Source organism: Notolabrus celidotus, chromosome 9 (genome assembly GCF_009762535.1).
Source record: "Notolabrus celidotus isolate fNotCel1 chromosome 9, fNotCel1.pri, whole genome shotgun sequence".
In the NCBI taxonomy this organism is placed as follows: Eukaryota; Metazoa; Chordata; class Actinopteri; order Labriformes; family Labridae; genus Notolabrus; species Notolabrus celidotus.
Window position 1 is genome coordinate 7,231,978 of NC_048280.1, and position 26,092 is coordinate 7,258,069.

At 39.9% G+C, this 26,092-nt stretch overlaps 3 protein-coding genes across 3 annotated transcripts in view; 1 reads left to right on the top strand and 2 right to left on the bottom strand.

Moving 5' to 3' along the window:
* fbxw8 (F-box and WD repeat domain containing 8) overlaps window positions 1-1,021 on the top strand; it is a 31,925-nt gene extending 30,904 nt beyond the window's left edge. The window contains exon 12 of the mRNA XM_034692062.1: window positions 571-1,021. Within this exon, the coding sequence (XP_034547953.1) occupies window positions 571-736 (166 nt within the window). The 3' untranslated portion in view covers window positions 737-1,021. The remainder of the gene's footprint in view (window positions 1-570) is intronic.
* A 64-nt stretch (window positions 1,022-1,085) lies between these two features.
* On the bottom strand, window positions 1,086-15,114 carry tesca (tescalcin a). Its single transcript, XM_034692063.1, has 8 exons — window positions 14,972-15,114; window positions 12,122-12,191; window positions 11,546-11,626; window positions 8,426-8,565; window positions 5,031-5,092; window positions 2,061-2,168; window positions 1,924-1,971; window positions 1,086-1,819 (listed from the first exon to the last, which is right to left on the bottom strand). The coding sequence occupies exons 1-8, from the start codon at window positions 15,030-15,032 to the stop codon at window positions 1,727-1,729; spliced, it is 663 nt and encodes a 220-aa protein (XP_034547954.1). The 5' UTR covers window positions 15,033-15,114; the 3' UTR covers window positions 1,086-1,726.
* A 1,081-nt stretch (window positions 15,115-16,195) lies between these two features.
* Window positions 16,196-25,396, bottom strand: fbxo21 (F-box protein 21). Its single transcript, XM_034691934.1, has 12 exons — window positions 25,136-25,396; window positions 22,699-22,834; window positions 22,300-22,409; window positions 21,917-22,038; window positions 20,842-20,988; window positions 20,481-20,617; window positions 20,242-20,378; window positions 19,889-20,068; window positions 19,563-19,695; window positions 19,234-19,424; window positions 18,971-19,128; window positions 16,196-17,224 (listed from the first exon to the last, which is right to left on the bottom strand). Exons 1-12 carry the CDS (start codon window positions 25,357-25,359, stop codon window positions 16,983-16,985), a joined length of 1,917 nt encoding a protein of 638 aa, XP_034547825.1. The 5' UTR covers window positions 25,360-25,396; the 3' UTR covers window positions 16,196-16,982.
* Between the last annotated feature and the right edge of the window lie 696 nt (window positions 25,397-26,092).

Genomic DNA, 26,092 nt, shown 5'->3' on the forward strand with positions numbered 1-26,092 from the left:
GAACCCCTGTAAAAGAGCGCTGGTTTAGCTTAGCTGCTAAATTGTGCACCCAAGGACTTTCCCTATTGTCCTGTCCCAGTTCCCTACTTCATATTTGTAGGTTAATTTATGTTTTGATTTCAATTTTTGAATGAATCAACATCAATGGATTCCCTAATTTGTCAGAATTTGCTAAAAACAAACAAACAGAGCATTTCATGTCAGGATAGCATTTCATATTTTCATATTTTGGCCCTCATAGACTGTCGGCACTGCTCACATGAGGTCAGTGAAGTCAGTGAGGGTTTAGATTAGGACTGGGACGGTATCACCTTCTGAGACATTTCCGGTCTTAATATTCAGCTAAGCTAAGCGGCTGAAGCTTTAATTTCAGTGTACAGACATGAGCGTTATCACCCTTATATGGCACAAACAAAGGTACTTTCCAAACTGTCCAACTGTTGCTCAAATGGCTGTACAACATTGTTATTTTCATAGTAGCGGTCATAATGATTGTCTGCTCCTCTCAAGCATCTGGTGTCAACAATGTCTTAAAGGTGAAATGAGTGACGTCTCTGTTTCCCTCCTCAGACACCGAGGAGTCATCTGCCATTACGACTTCTCTGAGGACGCGCTGTCTCAGGATCACATCCTGCCGATCTGCAGGTCCGACTACATCGAGTCGCACGGATACAACTACAACATCGGCCTGGCTGTGCCTTACGACAGACTGTCCGGATCCCATCCCTCCCACTGACCTCCAGTTAACAAGCTGCCACTGAGCGGACGACAGAAACTTTGACCTTTGATTAGTTTGATTCTCCAAACTGTACCCCTTTAGTTTAATACTTTTAAGTTTTCTATTTGAATCAAACTCTCATTGTATATTATGTGTACACGTGTAGGTATCTGTCACTTTAATGGTTGATTGCATCTGCAGTAAACTATAGCTGTAAAATTATGGATTTTAATTGTTTACTCTGATTTGAATCAGTGCTGCTGTGATCTCACAGCAATAAAACAGCTCATTACTTCTACCTCATCTACCTCATCTTCTTCTTTGTACTCAAATATAAGAATCTATCAAGAACACAAAATACAGACACTTTTTTTATCACATCTTACATTTATTGTATTGATTTATATAATTCAGTGCAAAGTCTGCTATGATTAATCTAAGAGAAAGGAAAGTGTTAATTCATCCACCAGTAGTCTAAAAATAGCGCATATTTATGTTTAAAGAACAGTGGTTAGTTCCACAAAGTCTCATGGGAACACATATATGAAACCTGCAACTCTTCTGGAGCTGCAGAGGAATGGTATGTGCCCACAGTCTCACGCTCTGGATGTCGGCCATAACAGATGACCCGTGGATGCCAGAGCTGCCACTTGGCATGACTGACTGCATCTGAAGCTTCTGACTGAGGAACAAAGAACCCTTCACAGTCCAGGACAGTGACACAAAGTTTAGTAGAAAGCCAGGAGAACACAGGGAGGTAGTAAGTGTAAGTAGAAGACAGGACATTAATATCCTGAAATATGGGACACTTGTTCCTTCTTTAAGCATCATCATGCCCAAACTATTTGAGTTACTATAAAAAATGTTATTGTTTTGGAATTATAATTATTTTTCCTTCGTCCAAAAATACATTAGTGCATATCAAAGTGTTTGGTATGGTTCCATTTAAGGACTGGAGAGTTTCTGCTAAAAACAGCAGCAACATAAACATTTCTCTACAAGAACCCATCAAGAGGTTGACTTCCCACAGCGCATTGCTATGGTGTCCACATCCAGAAAGCGAATGTGCATCCTGGACTCCATCTCCAGTCCTTTCAAAATCTGTGGGAGAAGAACAAAACATAATGAAGCATGATCGGCAAAGAAAGAAAGGAAGGCGTCTGATTTTTTGATCTGTCGGGCCATAAAGTTGTAAAAGTCCAAACCTGTTCAAAATGCTCAAACGTAATCCCTTCATAGAACTCATCTGGAGCCTGAAATGATGAATACACATGAATCCGTCACTCTGCTGCAGAAATGTGTGAACTTATTGTAACAGTTGAATTCTGGTAGGATCTTTTACCATGTGGGGAACATTTGTGCTTGCCACTTCCAACATGGCAGCATCTGCTATCGCCTTGGCAGAGTCCAGCCCCATGGTGCCGCAACTAGACAGCAGCTCTTCTACTACCTTGGAAGAGAACAGAATTGCTAGTTTGTGAGCCCTCAACTGGGTTTGAATGGCATCAATCGTCAGCCACAGGAGGTTAATTGCAAAGGGTAAGAATAATTAAACCATAGTAATAATTGCTAGATGATGTAATGCAATGATCTACTGCAAGAGTAGCATGCACATGTTTAACTACTCCATAAGTTCTGATTAATCATGGTGAAAAAGTAAAGTCTATCTTTTAAATAAGGAGGCACAATGTGGGATTTTTGCAGATACCAAATATGCAGATATTTAAAGTGATGGCCCAAAGGCAGAGGCAGCTGCAGGAATAAAATAGTGTTATTCAAAATGTACACACACACATGGCTTAACAAGAAAACTGAAGCTACGATTGCATGCAACACAATAGATAAATCTGTGCTATCATTGTGTAACATGCCTAAAAGCTTGATACCACCATGCTCTGTATAGCATGTAATGGATAACACAGCAAGAGCACGACCGTGACGTGAAGATATGAACCTCTGTGCAGATTATGACTTGTGAGATGAGGTGGTCTCTGGCTTTGCTTCTGCTGTTGAGATTCAATAGAATTTTATGGAGTGGGGTGCTGTTGGCCTAGCGGTCTAAGCGCACCCCCCATATACAGAGGCAGTTGTCCTTGTCCCAACAGTCGCAGGTTTGACTCCTGGCCTCCATCATTCACTGCATGTCTTCCCCCACTCTCTACTCCCCACATGTCCTGTCTCTCTCCAGCTTTTCTACCCAACAAAGGCAAAAAGTGCCCCCAAAAAACACAACTTCAAAAAAAAAAAGTTCTGGAGTTTTGACCGATCAGAATCAAGTAATTCTATCACAGCCTGGTAAGTGAGAAAGCTGCATAAAAAGAACATTTGAATAGTCAACCACTTGTGCAGAAAGAGCCTGATTTATGTATTCATACAGGCCTGTTTGACATCAGTGTTCAATCATTTTTATTCTAAAGCCTTTGTCTGCTGATATTATTATCTTTTTTTTAAGTTACTTTTTGGGTATTTTTTTGCATTGATTGGATAGGATGGCTATAGAGAGATAGGAAGTGCAGGAAGTAGAGAGTGGGGGGCAGACAAACAACAAAGGGTCGTGGCGACCGTGAGCTCTGATGTGCTGATATTCTTGTGCAGCACTATTTTTAGAGTGTGATTTAAGCTTTGTTCCACTAATGGTTTCTATCATCCCTACTTCCCCTCTTCCATCTACACTACCAGTCAAAAGTTTGGAAACACCTTCTCATTCAAGGGTTTGTATTTATTTTAATTATTTGAAACACTGTAGATTAATACTGAAGACATCAAAACTATGAAAGAACATATATGGAATTATTTAATTCACAAAAAAGTGTTAAACAAACCAGAATATGTTTTATATTTTTTAGATTCTGTAAAGTAGCCCCCTTTTTCCTTCATGACAGCTTTGCACACTCTTGGTATTCTCTCAGTCTGCTTCATGAAGTGGTTTCCTGGAATGGTTTCTAATTAACATGAGCCTTGTCAAGAGTTCATTTGTAGAATGACTTGCCTTCTTAATGTGTTTGAGACCATCACTTGTGTTGTTCAGAGGAATGGTTAGTACACAATGGATAGCCCTATTTGACTACTGTTGTAATCCAGATTATGGCAAAACCTGATAATTTCTTAGTTTGGATGTCTTCAGTATTAATCTACAATGTTGAAAATCATTAAAATAAATAAAAAACATTGAATGAGAAGGTGTGTCCAAACTTTTCACTGGTAGTGTAATCTACAACTAAACTGAACCGCTGTAGGAATAACTTTTCAGTCAAGCCAGCCGAACAAATACTTGAAATGAAAGAAACAAGATTCTGTTTTAATTAGGATGACTTAAAACCATCCTCCATCTACAGTTGGCAGTGTAGAGCTTGCATGTTCTCCCTGTGCATGCGTTTCTCCCCTCCGGGTACACCTGGTCACTAGGTTAATTGGTGACTCTGAGTTGCCTGTAGTTGTGAATGTGTCTTTATATGTTACCTGACATGCTTCAACCCTAAGCAAGGTAAGCAGTACAAGGATAATAGATGGATATCCTAAAACAGTATTCATCTTATGAATCACAGTTAGTGCTTCAAACTCAGGCAAGCTGAGTAAAACCATCCAACACAGTGTTTAATTTCATAGCTTACATGCTTAATGTAATTATATATTTGAATAACAGCAAAAACAGCCTGTCTGCTTATTATTGTATTTTAATTGCTCGCTAATTGCACCTTCAGGATCCACCCACACTCATTTAGGCTGATTATATCTCTTCTGTGTGTGTTTACTGACGGTGTGATTCACACTGCAAAATAGCACCCTGCACCTGTTTGGGTGGGACGACTTAAACCTCATCATTTTGATGACATGTGGAGTCTGAAGGTACTTGTCAGAACAGTGCCAGAATACTGCAAGCTCAGCAGTAAATATGCCCGTATATTTACACTGAGTACAAAGAGTATTTACCAGCCTCTGTTTGTAATAAGGTCCAATTTGTGTGGACAGAATAAATGGACAGTCTGGCTGTTGTGGAAATGAATATGTACTGTATGTGCATCATGCATAAGATTAATAATTACTGACTTAGAGTTGCATGCTGAAGAAGATCATAAGATGCTGTGGTGATCTTGAGACCTTTTGGGAGTGTCTTTCTCTCATCTTTGTTGTACAGATTCATAAATAATATATATTTAAATACAGTTTAAATCCTGTGTAATTTCAGATTAACAAGTTAAAGTATTCCCCTCCAGTGCTTCCCACTTTCAAGCTTTTCTATGTGTAAATTACTTTATATTAAAGTAAAGAAAATACACACAATCCCATATCTTAAGTCTTTCAGTTCTCTTACCTTCCTGTATTCTGCCAGGTCGATGGTGCCGTCATTGTCCGTGTCATGCATGTTGAACAGGACTGAAAGAGAGAGGAGAGAGAGAGCACAGGAAGCTTTAGTGGTCGGTCTGATTTCTTTGGAGCATTCATCATCGAGTCAAAGACGGCCGGATGTTTCTGACAGAGTGGAGGAAGTTGTGATTAGGGGAATGTTTGCAGAGATGCAGAGATAGAAGAGTTGAGTAACTGAGCATTTTCCCTCCAGGCTGTGACAGAAACACCTCCAAAATGCCATTTCTTTCATTAGCAGTGACATTTACAAGATTTAGATCCGTGACAGTACTTTAAATCTGACTGTCCTGTGGCTACAAGAATGAATAAATGCCAGTTTGCTTCCTAAGGCGATGTCCAACGACATTTAAACCGTGCTGCTGATGCAACTGCTGCAAAGATTTTCCATGATGCAGACACTGACACTGTTTGTAGCATCTCTCTCATCAGAGCCTCTATGTTGTATATTTTTGTGCCTCAGTGTTTTAATATTGTCTTTGTGCTGCCAGCCTGAACGTCTTCCTTCCCACAATAAAAGATTTCACTTCATTTAAAAGAATTCCCAGGATTATAGAACATGAAAATGACTTCCCTCATTTGTTCAGCGCCCGGGGAGCACACTGCTTTGTGCTCCTATTATCTAAACCCACAGCTCCATTTATTCTGCAAGGAAGCTGTGAGAGTGAAGCCCTGATAAGTCTTGTTTCCCCTGACACTGTTTTTCTTGAACGGTTTAAAATAACACAGAAGTAAGAAATATAAAATACAGATTAAACATGTTCCGGCAGAGGAGGCAAGTAAATTCAGGTCAATTAAAAATGTACTACAGTCAAAATTTAGAAGCAATAGATGCAAAATGTACTTTACAGATCAAAGTAAAGGTATTAAATCTGTTGTATTTTCATTATTGGGGCGTCCAATTGTTGTTAGTAGTATTTAACAGTTGTAGCTAGTTGCTGGTGGGGTGTTGTATTCCAGTGGGCCGAAGAGTCTGATCTGTATTCTTCAGTAAAATGTTGGATTATTTCAGATCTTTAGGCCTTAAATTTTAAATTTCCAGCCAAAAAAATCCCAGATTTTTTTTATTCCATTCCATCTTCCCATCATCTGATTAACGTGATGGGACAGTCCATGAGGATCAAACTGTCAAAGCAACAGTAAAGTTCTCATTTGTTGTTATCTACATTGTCAATATTACAACCAGAAACAATGTCAGACACAAACACAGCAGAGGAGACCCCCTTCCAAGCATAGACTATATAAAACATAACGTAATCTCAGTGATGTCACCCATTAAATGGTTATAAATAGCGTTTTTCTCGTCTTTCTGACCACTCAAAGTTCTCTTACACTACTTGTCACATTCACCCATTCACTCACTGATGGTCGAGGCAGCTATATAGTTGGGACCATCATTATTATATTAGCTAATCTCATTCGTACAGATTCATACACCACTGAACAACAGCGGGAGCAATTTGGGGTCCAGTGTCTTGCTCGAGGACTCTTCGGCATGTGACTGCCGGAGCTCGGATCGAACCGCCAAGTTTCCGATTGATAGACGACCGACTCGACCCACTGCGCCACCACCACGCCATTAGTTTCTGGAGAGGCTTCTTGAAGCACAACAAAGGTGGCCACCATACTGGAAATGCTGACTTAATCTTACTTTTAGTCAACTGATAATTTGGCAAAGAGGTGGAGTTGTGGCAGGTTTTTAGCCTCCTGGCTAACAGCTTCAACATGTGTACTTGTCAGCCAGCTATGCATGACCCTTGGCTGTAATATAATAATTAAAAAAAAGAGTTAAACAAAAAAATGTAACATTGTACAAATTGTGTGAGTAGAAAAACGAGCCCTCAAACTGGAGATGTTTTTTGAACCGGACTGTAACCATGGTCCATTTGGGCGCAGATTTAGCCCTAATGGTTAAATTGTGCACCCGTAAATCGGGTGGCCCGGGTTTGATCCCAGCATGTGGCCCCTTTCCCACATGTCATTCCCCCGCACTCTCTTCCGGTTCCTATCCTAATCTACTCTTTCAATAAAGGTGCAAAAAAATATAACTTTTGAAATAGCCGATTTAACATGGGTGTTAATGGGACTGTTGAGGCTTCTGAAGTCAGCCTAAAGTGGACACTCAAGGAACTGCAGTGTTTTTGTGCACTTATGCATTGGCTTCAGTTTCCAACACCAAAACTTGACGCTTGCTTAAAAGTCCAGACTCCAGTTCAGCTTAGGATATCACGATAACGACACATTCATGTGTTTACAATTTAATCTGCTAGTAGTAGCCATGATGCATTGCTGGATTTACCTGCTTGAAGGAACCAATTAGCACTGGTCTCCATTTCCTTCTGAATACACTTAGAAATGTCCCAGCTGCAAATTTCATTATAGCTTGTGCCCTTCCTTCATCCATAAATTACAGTTCAGTGCTCAAACACACTGCACAGGTTAAATTATGGCGCCCTGCATGAGAAAGGAGGAACCTGAAGCGATGTGACATAACTTGTTTGGATAGCGTCTACAGCCTTTTATAGGGGAGCCGAGGACATACGCAGATTATACCTTAGAGCAACAGAAACAACAGCCTTGTGCTGTATAAGAAAAGTTGTTTCAACTTGAATCACAACCAATTTGTTGAGAAATGTGAAACATATCCGTTCAGCAGCTTAAATCAAAGTCTTAAAGGGGGCTCAGATGTGATTTCTCTATACAGCGAGATCTCCTGATAAAAATGTAATCCAGATCTGTTTCAAGGTCTTCTAAAGTTTCAGTTATTGATCAGTTTGTGATGATATTGTGTTTGTTTTCTTTAACAAGTTCCAGTCAGCTCTGCTAACAGATGATCCCCAGCTGCACACTCTTCCTCTGGAGTTATTCTAGGAAATGGAGGAAGCCACACATCATGCTAGACAGGTTCAGGGGAAGGAGGTGCAACAAACAAACACAAATTATACGACTCACTGTGATGTAATATTACAGTGACCCCTTTGAGTGTTGAGGTCTCAGATTGATGGTCAAACATTGATCCTGCTCTGGCCTTGTGTGCCTACAAATCTCCCCAAAGTGACACGCGGCGAGGACTCCAGCGCTCACATGTGCAGCTATGCATCATCACGCTCTCTGCGGCATGGAGGTGCGGGTTGAAACAAGATACTCACACCACCAATTTGTTACCTACACTGGACAGAAGAGTGTCCTTCTGGTATTTTGTGACTGGGACACACACAAAAGGAGACTGAAATGTTTGGTCCAACACTCACAGCTGGAGCTCTGCACATGACAATCTCAACCAACAAGAACTTCAGGTTCTCTTGTATCTAACACAGTCATTAAAATGTAAGTTTAGCATCTCACAGCGGAGCTTCTCCTTCCTCAAAGCTGCCTTCTCCTCGTCTGTCAGCTTCAAGGTTGGAGGGCGGAAGTGGGACAAGACCATGAGGAACTGCTCGAAGCCGATCTCCTCGGAGTAGCCCACCTCATCCTGATGCTGGTTCCTGGATCACAGACAGAAGAGATCAACGTTTAAGCTTTCTGCAATTAAATTCACTCTTTGAAGATTAACATGGAAGAATATTTCTTCAATGTTTTCAATATCTTTTCAGACTTGCTCTCTGCAGGTTTAAGGATTATGTCATGTAAGACTTTTCCATTTAAAAGCTTCTGAAACATTCATTTCTACAAGTGTAATCTCACCTACCAAGTCCAAATCAGCATTTCATTTTTTTTTTTTAAATGATCTTGCATTTGTTCCCTTAAGCGTCACATTGTGCACATGACTTGTTGAGCTGAAGTCACATGGATGCACAAAAAGCTTGTTTGTCTACAGTCCCGCTTGTGGTTTGCTCGGTTAAGCTAATCTTTCCAAAATAAGAGAACTGTGCCCATTCAATGTGTCTTATATAACCCATCATTATAACCCATCTATAGCCAACAGATTTATTTCCTACAGGCCATGATACAATGGGATTGTTTTCATGTTATTGAACAAACAGAGGAAAAGTATTGTACATGAGATGTTTGATGAAATGAGGCGTTTAAAGCAAATTAGAGTCACCAATCAACCTGAACTCCACAAACACAAGTTTGAGCCAGCTGTGAGATTAAACCGAGAACATTTGAGCTGTGAGACAATAGCATTGCAAACACAACACTGGAACACCTCTCCTTAAAAAAAGTTATAACATGATTGTGTTTAGTGCTTGATCCTGACTGGTCATTACTTAGCAACATTTCATGGCAATGGTCTTCTTTTTCCACGCCACTGCTGGGACCGAGAATAATTTTAAAGATGCTGCTCAAGCACAGACTCAGTCAGACTAAGTTCAGTCATATCTATGTGCAGAAAGAAGTCAATTTGATACATTCTTGATTGGAAAACCAAAAAAAAAGCAGAAGAGAAGCAGAAGATGTTATAGACACAAAGCTACTACATAATTGAAGATGGCCCATGATGTAAACATACACAGAGCACAGTATGTTTACAAGGACTGACAAAAAGAAAATAAAACGTCTCAGTCTGACTTTTTTCTCTTCATCATTAGTGGGAATGTTTAGTTTAATGTGAGTAACAGCATTTAGGTTTGCTCGTCAGGAGAAGGCGACAGTTATGATAAGATGAATTATATAATAATAATAACTTTTATTTGTATTGCACCTTTAAAAACAAGTTTTCACAAAGTGCTTTGCCAGACAGAAGAGCACACAGAAGAACAAAGAGCTCATTGAACTCAAACATCAAGACACAAAGAGAGCCCAAACAATGATTTGTAAATCATCACAAGAACCCAACACAAAAAGAACCCAAAAAGAACCAAGGGAACACGAGAACCCAACTATGAAGACTGAGACTACAGGGACCAAGGAAGAAAGACTGTAATTGAAGGAAGGAAGCAATAAAAGGAGGCTACAAGCAGTTAAAGAATAATAAAGCGGCGAACCATCACTTTGCACACAGATCACATTGGAACAGAATATTTTCAGCAGTGTGAATATAACAATATTTCTTCTTGTAATAAACTTGATAAAGTATTAATCTGGTTATTATAAAGGAGGAAGATGAGTATGGCCCTGCTGCAAGGCAACCTGCTCACTGTACAGTATTCCTTAATCCACTACACTTCGTCACTCTCAGGAGATCCAGGTGCTTCACTCCTTTAAAGAAAGAGTGCCTGTGTGTGTGTGTGTGTGTGTGTGTGTGTGTGTGTGTGTGTGTGTGTGTGTGTGTGTGTGTGTGTGTGTGTGTGTTTATTATGTTAACGTAGATCCAGGAGATTGCTAGCTTTACTCAGTGTGTTTAGCTTTCTGTCTACCGGGAAAACTGTGGTCAGGAATACAGCTCCATCATATCAACAGGAGATAAAGGGTGATATCTTCTTTTTAACATTAATATTTATTATACAAGGTTGAGAAATGTCAGTGCTTAAATAAACTGACCTTTGATAAGTTATAACTGTTGGGAAACGAGGAGTTTATTTTGAAAGGGTTTCAAAATAGTATACTGGTGGACAATATAACAGTATTACTGTTGGGAAATTAGGTTTTATTTTGAAAGAGTTTCAAAATATTATACTGTTAGACAAAATAACAGTATTACTATTGGGAAATTAGAGTTTTATTTTGAAAGGGCATCATAGTAGTATACTTCTGGAAAAAATAACAGTATTACTGTCAGAAAATCAGGGTTTCATTTTGAAAGGGTGTCAACATAGTATACTTTTGGACAAAATAACAGTATTACTATTGGGAAATTAGGGTTTTATTTTGAAAGGGCATCATAGTAGTATACTTCTTGAAAAAATAACAGTATTACTGTCAGAAATGAGGGTTTATTTTGAAAGGGTGTCAACATAGTATACTGTTGGACAATATAACAGTATTACTGTCAGAAATGAGGGTTTATTTTGAAAGGGTGTCAACATAGTATACTGTTGGACAAAATAACAGTTATACTCTTGAGAAATTGGGGTTTTATTTTGAAAGGGTTTCACAATTGGGTACTTTTGGAAAAAATAAAAGTATTACTGTTTTGGAAATGAGGGTTTTATTTTGAAAGAGTTTCAAAATATTATACTGATGGACAAAATAACAGTATTACTATTGGGAAATTAGGGTTTTATTCTGAAAGGGCATCATAGTAGTATACTTTTGGATAAAATGACAGTATTACTGTCAGAAATTGAGGGTTTATTTTGAAAGGGTGTCAACATAGTATACTGCTGTACAATATAACAGTATTACTGTTGGGAAATGAGGGTTTCCTTTTGAAAGGATCAGTTGGAAAAAACAACAGTATTACTGTTGGGAATTGAGGGTTTATTTTGAAAGGGTGTCAAAATAGTATACTGTATGACAAAATAACAGTATTACTGTCAGAAAATGAGGGTTTATTTTGAAAGGGTTTTGCAATACTATAACAATAGAGGGAACATTATTTAATAAAATAGGCCACAGTGTGGTGAAAAGAACTGTACCCACCTTTTATCAAAGAAGGCTTCAACAATCTGCTTTTTGATTGGATTGTTGACGAAGCTTGGTAAACTGTCCAGGTTTTCTCTGCTGCAGTGAAAAGAGACAAAGTAATCATTAAACACAAACACAGAACCACAGAGCTTTAGAAACAGTAGGTTTTATTCATGGGAAGTATAACATGAACAGTTACTCTGTCAAAAGAAACACCTGCTGTGTTCAACGATTGTTCCCTGTTTGTTTTTAAAGAGAAGGAACTGCTCGTATATCACCAGCAGCATGCTCTGACAGCTCAGTGTGTGTATTCTGTCATATTAATGTGTGTACAGTACGTCTGTGCTCTGCGCCCATTATGAGTGGACATATTGTATTTGCCTTGAGTGTCTGCTTTTGCACTAGCTCAGCCTATGTGTCACCATATGCTGCTTGTTTGTGTCTGTGCCAGGGATACCACAAATTACCCACAGTTCATCACTCCAACCACCATGCAGGCAGATAGTATTTTCATCTTAAGTGATCACAGTGAAGGAAGGCTGAATGATTTCCATTAAAATGCATATAAAGCTGACCTTGTGCACATTTTACCTGATAGTTTCTTCATTTCCACTCAGGAGCTGGAACCTTTTGTGAAGGTTTTTAATCTGATCTGTAGAAACTGAAAAGAGGAGCACAACATCAACAAGCACAACAGCATTAAAGTATGTCAGTAATGCACCTGTAATTAGTCCACACCCACCAACAACTCTTTCAGTTGTTTATCATGGGTGTCCAGCTTATAATTAAATGCTAATAAACAGAAAAACAACAACAAACATAGCATTTCATAATCTGTTCAGTGGCAGCTCCACTCTCAGTGTAATGGCAAGGCAAACACCCTGTGCAGCAGCAGCAGCATTGTCTCCTTTAATGTCACTTAAGGAGGCTTCCCTGAATCATTAACTCGCAGTGTGGACTAGTGACCACACACTGAAAGGTTGGGACATCATAATCAAGTCCTGCTTTGTCCTGCCATATCAGACGGATCTGACATTTTCAAGTGTTTCCACCAACACTCATGTTTGTTTTGAATTGTGTTTCTGTTTCTCAGAGGCTGCCAAGTGGATGTTTGCAGAAGCAACTGTAGCTGCTGAGCGTGGGGGGGAAGAATATTCAGAGAAAGCGTGATGCAGAAACAAGTCTCTTGGTGGAGTGGGAGGTTGTGAGTACTATAGGATCTCACAGATACTTTAACTAAGAATTTTTATATTTAGGTTTCTATATTTATTGTCCCATACTGTCTTGTTGGTGTTCCAATCACCAAGTCAAATTCCTTGTGTGTGAGCCCACTTGGCAATAAAGGTTTCTTGAATCTTGAATGTAACATACTACAAGAAAACCTCCCTAAAATTAAATCCCTGCTCTCACACACAGAGTTAGAGATGCTGGTTCATGCTTTCATTTCCTCACGGCTCAACTATTGCAATTCTCTCTTCAACAGCCTCAATAAATCCTCTCTCCACCGACTACAATTAATTCAAAACGCTGCTGCAAGACTGTTAACCAGGTCCAGTACAGCATCCCACATCACCCCCATGCTATTCTCCTTACATTGGCTGCCAATCAAATTCAGAATACTGTTTAAGATCCTCATATTAACATATAAAGCAATCCATCATCAAGCACCTTCATATATCTCTGACCTGCTCCACCCTTACATCCCCAGTAGACCCCTCAGATCCTCAGACCAGGGTCTGCTTGCTGTGCCTCGTGTGAGGCTAAAAACCGAAGGTGAGCGTGTCTTTGAGCATGTGGCTCCAACTCTTTGGAACAAATCTTCCGCCCCATGTGCGCTGTGCTGATTCCACTGAGACTTTTAAAAAGCACCTTAAGACACATTTGTTTGTCATGGCTTTTGACCATCTTATGTAATTTGTTGTTATTTTGTCTGATGCATTATCTTCTTATTTATTGCAAATTGTATTTGTATGGTCGATATTGAAACTCTGTGAAGCACTTTGTGACCATGCTCTGAGAAAGGTGCTATACTAAATTCAGTTTACTTACTTACTTACTTGCTTACAATAACTTGGATATTATTAACAGTAAGATTGAGGTACCTGCTGGCATCCTTGGATACATAGGCACCCTAAAAGTCCTACACAGCCTGTGAAGAAATGACATACTCTCTTCTGATTTCTTGTCAGCTTCCTGCTGTAAATCCTAATTAGTAGTGTGCATACAGCAAAACAGGATGCATTGTACTTGTAACAGCAACAGAACGTGTGCTTTGTCAACATGTAAAAGCATGTTAGTTCAATCAGACATTTCATTACAGTATCCAGAATACACATGTTCATAAAAGGCTGAAACCGAGCCAAGAGATAAATAAGGTCAAAGCCCCACCTTGGAGAAACAAAGGTGGTAAAGCAGTCCAAAGTCTCACCAATACAGAATCAATAAAATCAGCCTCAGTCTGGGGTGCAAGTCTGATTTCTACATGTTTCTGCATTCAACGGTTTCACACCCGGATCCTGCTGCACTTCCTAAAAATAGACACACTACACACTTCTGCAGTTTGTGTCTGCTTTTTTTGTTTCATTTCTTTAGCAAACTGTTCAATCCACATGTAAGAAGGAGAAGAGAGAGGAGAGGTTTTTTTTTTATGACAACAAATAAGGTGTGTTAGGTGGACCAACCCTTAGCAGAGGTATGAATTCAGCAATAAAACGGTCTGCAAAGTGAGGAAGTATCAATGGAGATGAAGGCAGGGACACAGATTGCGAACTGACTCTCTTGACTGCTGCTGGCGTCACAATGCATAATATACTGTATTATAATTATCTTTGCCATATTTATTACTTTATATTACATTATTATTGTAACTACAACTCATGGTCATATTACATACCCATATTTATTTTTTACTTATTGCTTAATTTGTCATCATTACCAACCATAATCACACCATGTCAACCTGTCACTACTGAAACATTTTTAATACTGCCTGTAATTACTGCTATTTAATCTAAATTCCATTGTAACATTGTATATATCTAAATTGTATTCTAGCTTTATTTATCTATTTTTATTTTTACTTATTTTATTTTATTTTACTTATTGAAACTTCTTCTTGATCTGTTAAGTTAACTAACAGTGATCTTTCAGTGCTGTTATGAGAAACAGCTGAATTATTACTGTTATGCGTCATGGATGATGTTATGCGTAATATTCTCCATGCGACCACAACTGTAATTTGACGTCAACACGTTGCGTCACTTGATTAAATAACAGAAAGTTTCGGGTTCTGTGATGAGAGTTGATTTCATTAGAACTTGTCACCACCACCACTGCACGTGCTTCTACAAGCGTCAAACACAAACCGCGCGCCGGACGCACAGTCAGCAGTAAGAAAAGAAGTTCCTGATAATGAAAGTTCACATGATTTTTCTTACTTACATCCAGTTCTCTCCGACAAGTCTTTGTACTGGTTTTCAGCGCGTGACTGTGAAGCTCCCATCGTTGCTGCTGCTTCTCTGCTGGTGCGTCAGGACGCACAATCTGGTTCGACTGGCTCAACTTTTCTGCGCCGCTGCTCCTTTAACGCGCTGCTATCGGCAGGTCTACGCAACTGTATCCTGCTGGCGTCCTTGGATACATCTGGCATCCTCAAGGTCCTAAATCCACACAGCCTGTGAATAAATTACCTGCTCTTTCACGATGGCTCGTCAGATTCCTGCTTTGAATCCGGGTTTCTTTTGTGCAGACAACAATGAAAGAATCGTTGTGCTCATACAGTTGTGCTCATAAGTTTACATACCCTGGCAGAATTTGTGATTTTTTTGGGCAATTTTTTCAGAGAATATGAATAATAAGAGAAAACCTAATTTTTCACTCATGGTTAGTGGTTGGGTGAAGCCATTTATTGTCAGACAACTGTGTTTACTCTTTTTAAATCATGACAACAGAAACTACCCAAGAAATCATAAATTCTGCCAGGGTATGTAAAATTATGCGCACAACTGTAACAGGGTTCCCACTCTTTTTCAGAGATCATTTTCAAGGACATTTCAAGGACATTTTCAGTGATGATCAAGCTGGTATGACAGTCTAAATTTAGTTCCTAATTTAGTTCCTAGTCTAATATGTTCCTCTCAGTGGAAGTCTACATTGAAAGTTTATGGCTATCCATGAAATCATCTCTTATATGCTTAAAAATGATAGCTAATTGATTATAGAATAATGCAACCGCAGGTGTACAGCACCTTATTAGTGCAACCAAGTAACAATGATGACCAACTCTCATCTCAGCTTTCTCTTTGCTCAAAAAATATAAAATTAGCTAAGTAAAAAACAAAAGAGCCTGCAAAGGAATCTGGAAGCTGCCTTACTAAAATAAATAAATAAATAAATAAATAAATAAATAAATAATAATCAGAGGATGACTGCATTAATTGACCTAAATAGAACTAAATGACAAAAATGGCCACAAATGTTGAATGAGGATGTGTTTTTTTTTAACCTTGTCAGGTCGCACGCAGTCATGTTGGAATAATTTTCCAGGACATTTTACTTTTTCTCCCATTTTCCAGGTGTTTTCCAGTGCTGGAAAACTGGTCAACTGTTTTCCAGGTTTTCCAGGAAGCATGGGAACCCTGTCAAAGTCAGAGAGAAGCTAAAAAAAAAACTTGAACTGCTTTATTTTTTGTGATTTCCTCAAAGCTCAGAGTCACTTCAAGTCAGTGGTGTTCTTCTTTTTTTGTGTTTCCATGAGCTTGACATCCTACATGTTTCACTTGTAAATATACAGAGAAAAAAAACAGATTATCTAGAAATGTGAAAGCTGAACTTTCATAAGTGCATGAAACTGATTCAAAGATGGAGAGTTAAGTCAAATTTACAAAGTTCTTCCTCATAGTCTCTTCTGTGGCACTGTAACTGTAATTCAGAGGGGTTGGACTATATGCTGGAGGTTATCAGACTGGTGCTGTGTGCGGGGTTCTGTGGGTAAAGGATCATTCCTAGGTAAAGGGAGATATACAGCACCTAGACACCCATCCTCACCCTACATGTCCACTTAACTGTTGAAATCAAGTATACTTCCTCAAAGTGTGAACTTACTTTAACACTCCATAGTTTGAGCTTTGTTTTCACACTAAGAACATTTTGGTTTTATGCGTTGTGTATCTAAACAGCAGTAAAATGTCCAAAGTTTCCAAGCTTTTCAAGAAATAAAAACATAAAAACAAATCCCTAAATACCTGCACAGGAACTCTGCTGTGGTGCAAAGCCACATTTTTAAATGACATCATGACAACACGGTGTCCCTGCTGATTTGTACAAAACCCCCTTCGGCTTCACATCTCCTGATCTCAAGTATTTGAAACAAACAACAGTTAAGTGGATAGTAAATTGAGAATGGGTGACCAGTGGGTGATTTGTTAGTCAAGTGCTGGACACAGCTGTTCTGCTACATGGGCATGGCTTGGTGGATGTTTTGGTCTGAGGCTGCAGCCTGGTCCTGGTTCACAGAGCCAGGTGTGAGTCTGTGGTAAAACTCCCGCACCGTGCCCAGAGTCTCATCCATGTCCTCGGGGTATCGTGTCTGCAGCTCCTCGTTGGCAGCGTAGTGGGTGTCGGTGAACTCGGAGAAGTAGCGTCCCACCTCCGGGTGGCCGATCTCCAGGGGGGCTGAGTGTGGCTCCAGGTTCTCTGAGGGACAGAGATGGAAAACAGTCTGTTAAGAGGTGGATTGTAAAGGATCGCCAATTCTGCATTAATAATTTAAACTGTGGGGAAGAGAAAGGGATTTAATGCAAAACAAGAATCAGCAGAGTGAGCAGTAGAGTGGTATACAAGGTATGAGTCAGCCTATAAGGAAAGACATCTCTGTTAGAGTCCATAAACAGGGCGACGCAGCACTGAAGTGTCCACCTGAGGCTTCACCTCATGTGTAGCAATGACTCTCAGTTTGACTGACTAATTAATGAAGAGTCAATACTCCTTAGTCAGCATATTCAGTATGTATGGACTCTGTATAACACTACTACTGGAGCATTACTCAGCATTATGCAATTCTGAGAAATGTCAATCTGACTCTTACAGGAGAAAATATAAATGAAGTGTGATGTTTCAATAATCCATCAAATCTAAAAGAGCACCACCAGTTTCAAAGTACCACTGTCCCACCTACAGTTAGATAAAGTAGTGCAGTTTCCTCATGATATAGCTCAACACTTATTTGTCTCTAGTAAATAGCATTTTAGCATGTTTTATGATTTAATATAATTAGATTTTTATTAATAAAATTACAGAAATATTTATTTTAGCCACATTAATACGTAGAACACATGTCGGCAATGATTGGACTCTCTGCACAAAGGATGCTTGCACCCTTAAAGTGATGATTCTTCATGCATTTTTGGACTGGATACCTTAGAAATGCATGCTTTTTTAATTTCACATGGACCTTATTGTGACATTTGCCAGGGTTTTAACCAGAACCAAAAAATTCGACCACATCTCTCCGGTTTTAGCGTCCTTGCACTGGCTCGCTGTATGTTTTAGAATTGATTTTAAGATATTACTGATTACTTTTAAAGCTCTGCATGGTCTTGCTCCGAGCTACATAGCAGACCTTTTAATATCCTATGCGTACATTGAGATCCTCGGGCAGAGGTTTACTGTGCATTCCAAATACTAAAATGAAAACAAAAGGGGACAGAGCGTTTGCAGTGAGGGGTCCGACAATCTGGAACCATCTGCCCGAGGAGATCAGGTCTGCTGAGTCAGTGAGCTCTTTTAAATCCCTTCTTAAAACATACTTTTATCGCAGAGCCTTCCCGGATTTTATCTGAATTTTATTTGACTTTATTTTATTTTAACCGTCTTTAGAAATATATTTTAAAACAATTTTATTCCTTTAGAATAAAGGTTCTTTTAGGGGAATTGTATGTCTTTTAAAATATGTTTTATTTCTTAATCTTGACTTGTGTGTTTTTATGATCTGCCTGTTTTATTCTGCTGCCAATGTAAAGCACTTTGTAACCTGGTTTTGAAAAGTTCTCTACAAATAAAATTATTATTATTATTATTATTATTATTATTATTATTTGAGACTCTGTCAAGTGATTAGTTATTTTTCTGTTTCTGGATTTTTCACCTGATTTAAGGATCGTTCTTGGAGGGTGCAATGATAAATTCTTGTCCAATGGAAATGATCACTCTGATATGTAAGCCTGTGATAGGCTGACAACCTGTCCATGGTGTACCCGCCTCTCACTCAGCTGAGATAGGCTCCAGCTCCCTGTGATGGATGTAATGGTCAAACTTCTACATATTTACAATGTATGATGGTTTGTCACACTTTTGTCGTCACACACCTTGAAGGACCTTGAATCATAATGTCTTGTTATAGTTTAACTCAGTGCCTGTGTATTTGGACCGGTTTGGACTAACCCTGTGCTGCATAGCGACAGGTGCCATCCTGGACAAGGACGTTGTAGAAAGGCTGGTTGGCCCCATTGGACAGCTGTTGCACCCTCATGGTGGTGATCCACTCCTGGCTCATGGTGCATTTTGGGTCCCAGCCATAGATCACGCAGTTGTACCCTGACCTGATGGAGGAGGTAGAACATAAAAGATAAACAGTAGTCGATTGTATTGGGGACAGTGTACTAACACAGAATAGGACCACTGTGGTGCATGCTAGTCTGACCCACCTCTTGTGTTTCATGATGAGACCCACTGAATACTGGACCTCCAGGTGTTCTGGAGCACTCCGCTTCTTCACCTCAGGTGTGACGGGATGTTTCTTGTGCTGGATGTGCTCCAGGGTGTGCTGCACCAGGTAACCCACGGCTCCGTGCTGAGAGGGGTCCAACGCCTGGATGTGCTGCAGGATGTCTAGCACCTGGAAAGAGTGCAAACATCAACAGACAATAAGCTTAGGTTGAACTCCAAGGGTTTTGTGTTTAATACTAGTTCATCCTTTATTCATTTAATCTCATTACAGTAAAATAAAAAAGCCTCTTTGTCTGAGTCTCCTGACCTTTTCTGGCCAGATACCCAGGTGGAAATAGAGGCGAGCCTGCAGCAGCAGGTACTGCACATTATCTGGGTTGATAGTGAGGTAGAGGTCCAGAGAGTCTCTCAGCAGCTGGTAGGATTTCTCATTACCCTCCCTGGGAGTAACAGCACAGTTCAGATGTGGTAATTAAAACAGAAAACTGCATTCATGTGCTCATTTAATTAGAGCAAACACATAATGTATTCAAATTATTTATTTATTCAGTTTTTACTCAACAAACAACATCCCCCACACCCGGACTACTTGTTGTTTTCAGTCCTAAGTCTCAGGTGTGGAGTTTTTCTTACCCTCTCTTGCCGATGTTCAGCAGGTTCCCCACCATCCTCAGCAGCACCTCTGTGGTGCTGATGGCACTGTAGTAATCTGCTGTCACCTGGTGGCCAATCAGGTACTCGCACTCCTTGGCAGTCAGCTGTTTGCCTTTACCAAAGGCATCGATGTAGACGAAGTCATAGATGTCCTCACTCCTGCAGAAGGGTAGTGACATTGATCTGATTGATTGATCTGTATTTAACAGACATCAATCATATTGGACTGTTTTCATAGGCATGGTCTGATGATGCCTACAACTGCCACAGCAAAGAAAATACATGCAAACAGAGGATGTGTAACTTTAACATGTAACTGTAACTGAACTTACCCTCTTGGCTTTTGGCACCAACGCAACAAGAAGTGATTGGGGAAGTTGACAGGTTCCAGCTGAACCCCCAGCTTCTGAGCTAACGTCATGTAGAGAACAGAGAGGCTGATGGGAATGCCTGTATGGCGTAGTAGCACCTGAATGGAAAACATGGTCAGTTCTCAAATTGAAAGTAAGAAAACACTGAAGTGTTTGTGACTTAAAAACACAGAACGCGTCCAGAATCTTGGATGATCTACCTGGTGGATGTAAGAGTTGAGAGGGTTGTAGTAGTCGAACTCGTTGCCTTTGTACTGAAGCTGCTCGTATAAGACGGAGTTGAGAGCACACACCAGTTGCCTCTGTTGCTCAAAGTCCCCTACGACCAAACAGTCACCTGCGTCAAACACAAGAAATTAAACCACAGAAAACTTGGGAGAACGTGTCAAACTGCACATTTGCAATATTTCCCTCTCAGACAAAACACTCTGCTATTGATTTTATGGCACTGAGGCATTTTGGAAAGAAAACTTTGGAACAGAACATAAGGTAAAAATAACTTCTGTCGCGAGAGGACACCGGAGTTTATACTCAGGAGTGTTTCTGCTTTTGACAGCCAACCTTGAGCGATGCGCAAGCTGGGGTGAGAGGGGTTCTTGATTCTCAGCATCTTCTTCACTTTCTCTGTGATCTCATCCAGCTGGGCTGATATGCTGCTCAGAGTTATATCAGCTAGTGGGTTACAATACTGATCCACCAGTACAGCACCTGGAGGAGCGGATGAGACCGAGAGAGGGAGTTCATAATGTGAAGAAAACAACATACCATTCAAATATCAACATTACATCACAAGAAGCAGTTACATCGCTTCTATTCCAACAAATCATATACTACTAGACACTTGGCAATAAAATATGCACACATGGTAGGGCTGTAATAGCTATTTCTTCCTAATTATATTTTTTACAATCATTAGGATTATTTTCAATGAGATGTGCTCATCACACTTTTCCAGAGCCTGAACTGACATCTTAAAATCACTTCTTTCAAAATGTCAGATGTTCCAAATCTAATGCGTGTTAATTTATTATGAGAAATAACAAAAAAGCAGAAAATCCTGACTTTAAAAAATATATATTTTTCTTTGTAAAATGACTGAAATTGTTAATTGTTAATCCATCCATCCATTGCCTTGACCGCTTATCCTGTTTGGGGTCACTGGGAGCTGGAGCCTATCCCAGCTGACTTTGGGCGGAAGGCAGGGACAGGTCACCAATCTATGACAAGGGAAACATGGAAAGACAGACAACCATTCACGCACACAGTCACACCTACGTTTAACAATTTAGAGTGATCAATCAACCTGGTGAGCAGGTTTTTTGGACTGTGGGAGGAAGACGGAGCACCTGGAGAGAACCCAATGCATGCACAGGGAGAACATGCAAACTCCACACAGAAAGGCACCTGCCCGACAGGGGACTGGAACCAGTAACCTTCTTGCTGTGAGGCAACAGCGCTACCCACTGCACCACCATGCAGCCGTAATGGATAATCAAAATATTTTTAATGTGCTTTAATTTAAGTAAGCCAGTCATTAACCTATCACTGCAGCTCAAACAGGTACACAGATGCCTTCACCGAGCATGGCTCACTGTTATTTGGTTGTTCTCATATGCAGCCTGTGTTCACGTCTCACCTGCTAAAGCAGACTGCTGCTCTGAAGGCTGTTCCAGAAAACTCTTCAAACTCTTCAGGATGTTCTGCTGTCTCAGGAAGTAAAGGATTTTCTTTGCATAGTACTTCAGCGTCAGGCTTTTCCTAAAACAAGCAGAGAAAAGACAATCAGGTTTGGAGGTTTGAAACACAACATGAGCTTTTCATAAATCACTGCAATCTCACAGATTAACACCTAATCCAATTAATACACTGCTCACAAAGCAGAGAGAGAGAGAGAGAGAGAGAGAGAGAGAGAGAGAGAGAGAGAGAGAGAGAGAGAGAGAGAGAGAGAGAGAGAGAGAGAGAGAGAGAGAGAGAGAGAGAGTGCTGTAGGTGTAACTGTGGGCGGAATGTTGCTCTCACCTTTTGTCTGAGTTGAGGATGAAGAGGAGCTCGTCTTCACAGAAGTGCTCCGGCATCCCGAGTGACTCAATCTCTGCAAAGCTGTCTCCCAGCACCTGGCCAACGCAAGGCTGGGTTACAGATCTCTGGGTTAGTGTGGAAAATTTAAAGCTCACATTTTACTGCACAAAACATGCACCCACACAGCCAGTACACACACACACACACACACACACACACACACATACACACACACACACATACACACACAAAGTCAGCTATTCTTTGATGACAAATAACTGTTTTTCAACTCAAAAGGTACATCTTCATACAATTTTGACTTGACTTCTATTGTTTTTCTGTCCCTTCAATTTAAAACAACAATAATAACACATTCTTGCTAACAAATAGATCACTTACAACTTCTGTGAAGAACCTCTTTGAGATTGATTCAACCGTCCTTCTTATTTGTATTCCAACTCTATGCCGTGTTTTGTATTCTTTGAGCCAGTCGCAGCCCTCGTTCTGACGGTAATACCTCTGCAGTCTTGGCCATCTGTTGATAAAGCAGTAAAATATTATTTCATTAACATATTACAGAGTGTAATTGATATTAAAGCAATTGCCACTGCAATATGATTGCAAATTATCTCTAATGCTTCATTTTTTTGCTCTAGAAATGTCATTTTTAAAATGAAGATGGTTTGACATTTGTTTGAGTCTGGGGAAAAAAACCCCATCAGGATATCTCTGCAGCCCTTCATTATAATGCTGCTAAGTCCTAGATTGCGCCTTAAAACACAAAAATGCAGCTTCTACTTCTACACACTTGGTATTAATTGTCAGTCATATTTTGGGGTATCCTCCATACAAAGTTAAGCAGCAAGAAGCAACATATATATACCTGAAGTGTGGAGCACATCCAAAGGATTGGGAGGGAAACAGCCACCCCTTGAACCGCAAAGAAATCCTAAGCTATGATTTGTGAAATGCCTTATTAGAAGGAAATGCTGTGTGAACATGTTGTTTTTTTTTTTTTTTTGCAGCTTCTTTTGCCATTGCAATGTAGCCTGTTTCCTTTCATTTGTCTTTAATTGTCACTTTGGATATACATCCCCTTTTTGAGTCCTGAGAGTTAAATGTGGTACATCCATATGTTTCCTCTCTGTTGTGTTACCTTAGAAAGTGAAAAAAGGGAGTACATACAGCAATATGATATCTGTATGGCACTTAAAGCTGCTGTTGGTAGGAATGGTGTAAAAAACGTTACTTTTTTCTGCTGGGTTGAGAGAAAAGGTCATAATGCCCATCGGTACTCAGCGGTAAGTGGAGTAATTTGAGACTATTGCGAAATCTCTGCGTTTTCCAATGCCTTTGTATCAAGCAATGTTATTATTCCCCATGTTCCCGTTATGACGGACCAATCAGAGCTAATCTCCAATCCTCTGTTCTGATTGGTTAAGGGGTGGCCCCTACTACGTCCTCCGATTGGTTATGAGTCCGGCACTATCATGACTGCACATGCCATCTCTTTTTCACTACTTTACTTTACTCTATCTTTGTTTATGTACCTCTTTATTTCTTTATTTCTCTACTTTCTCTTGTTCCTTATTTTTTAATGTATTTATTTTGGTGCCTTGGTCCACAGTATCCTGTAACCTCTTGAGTCCTTTGCCTCCCTCCTCCTCCCGCCACCACAGATAACCATGGACAGAAAAGGGTTACAACACCCTGAGCTGTCCCACCAGGCTCAAGAATCACCTTAGCCTTAGCCTGCACATGCCAATCTGTGTTGGGGGGCTAAGTAGAAATCTGGTTGGGAGGGATAGTGTCTGTGACTACCAACAGCAGCTTTAAAAAATAAATAAATGTAGCTTCTCCTTTAAAAATGTTGTGATTTTCACATATTTGTATTAATTGTTAGCCATACTTTGGGAGGGCATCAACAGACCCTGGTGTCACCATGAAATCCCACACCATGATTTGTTAATTGCCTAGTCAGAAGCAAATGCCAGTGAGTATAGCTTTTATGCCTTTTTTGCAACAGGTTGTGAGTAGCTTCTTTTGGCATTGCAATCTAGCCTGTTTCCTTTTGTCTGTCTTTAATTGTCACTTTGGATATACATCCCCTTTTTGAGTCCTGAGAGTTAAACGTGGTACATCCATATCTTTCCTCTCTGTCTGTGTTACCTTAGAAAGTAAAAAAAGGGAGTAAATACAGCAATATGACATCTGCATGGCACTTAAATGTTAGTAGCTAATGTACATGTGATTAGTGGAGATTAAAGGGTTATTAGATGCTATTCAGTCATTTGTGTGCACACATACTTCAGCCACCCAAGACCAAAAAGTCATGATCCGTCTCTGCATGTAGTGTTTACAGCAACTTCAACAATTTATAATCCTGCTACAGACGAGACTCTCACTTTCCACAGAGAAACAACGTAAGGACAATTATAGCCAAGCCAATCAGGAGGAGGGCTCAGCTTTTGGCAAGCGCTGCACTCTCTTGTAGATCCCAGGCTACATGCAACATTCAAGGTCACACAGACTCAGTTCTGGCTGCTCTGTGTAAAATAACGCATCGTGTGCAACCTGTGAGAGATTTGCACGCTAAGATCCAAAAGCTTGAGATGTGTGTGCAGAGTAGGGGCTGGCAGCTGGTCTGACGTGATGATGAATTTGGTGCATCAGCAGGATGTCAATGGTTGACAGCCCGGAACCAGACCTAATATTTGTAGACGTACAGCGACTTGGGGCTATGCATGAGACTAGTTAGAAGAAATGGTGACCTTGATGTTAGTTACAGAGAACAAAGATGCCAAAACTCAGAAATACCACAAGAAAATAATAGCACCTGAGTTTGTACTGGTGTCCCCAGACCTTTCCCCTTCCATGGCACACGTCGTGAAGCCGCTTGCAGCAGCAGGAGACGTTACAAATGTCGACGTGTTTGAGGACAGGGAAGCACAGGATGTGTTCGAGCAACTCGGTTGGCAGATCGGTCAGATTTTTGGTCTGAGGGTCGCATATAATCCCATTTAGACTTGGTTGCCCCTCTCCGGCTACAGACGACGCCATCTTTACTGTTTACCCCGATTACCTCATTGATCAGGCCACGCCCCTTTATGGCGCAGGGGGAAGAGCTAGGGGCGGGGCCTCAGAAATGTTAGTGCAACGTGATTGGTTGTTCAGTGGAGACGAGGAGAGTGGCGATGCTACCTTCAAAATTTCAGGAAATTGCGGCGTTCTCTGTTGACAGTCGAAATCATTTTTTCAACAATTTTAAAAATGCAGAGAAAGTTCTTCATTGGTTTTCTCTCCTTACGCACTTTACTTCCTTTGTAAGAGAGCATATAGCAGACTTTGGAATGACCTCCCTGAGGAGATAAGGCTCGCAGAGTCATTGACATCTTTTAAATTTCTTTTTGAAACCCATTTTTACAGACTTCCTTTTATATGACTTTATATCTTTCTAACCGCTTTTACTTCTGTTTTAATATTATTAATTTAATTAATTGTCTTAAATTGTATCTGTTTAAATTATTATTATTATTATTATTATTATTATTATTATTATTATTATTGTTATTATTCATTTATTATTTAATGTTCCCAATTTGTCGTCCTCTTATTCTGAAAAAAACTCCTTTGTTTTCCTTTTAATGCTTTTATTTACTTATCAATTTTTATTTATTTATTTATTTATTAATTTATTTATGTATTCATATATTTATTTATATTATCTATTTACCCTTGAAAAACCTCTCAACAGTGATTTACTGGTCTATTGTCCCACCACTTAATTCTGTTA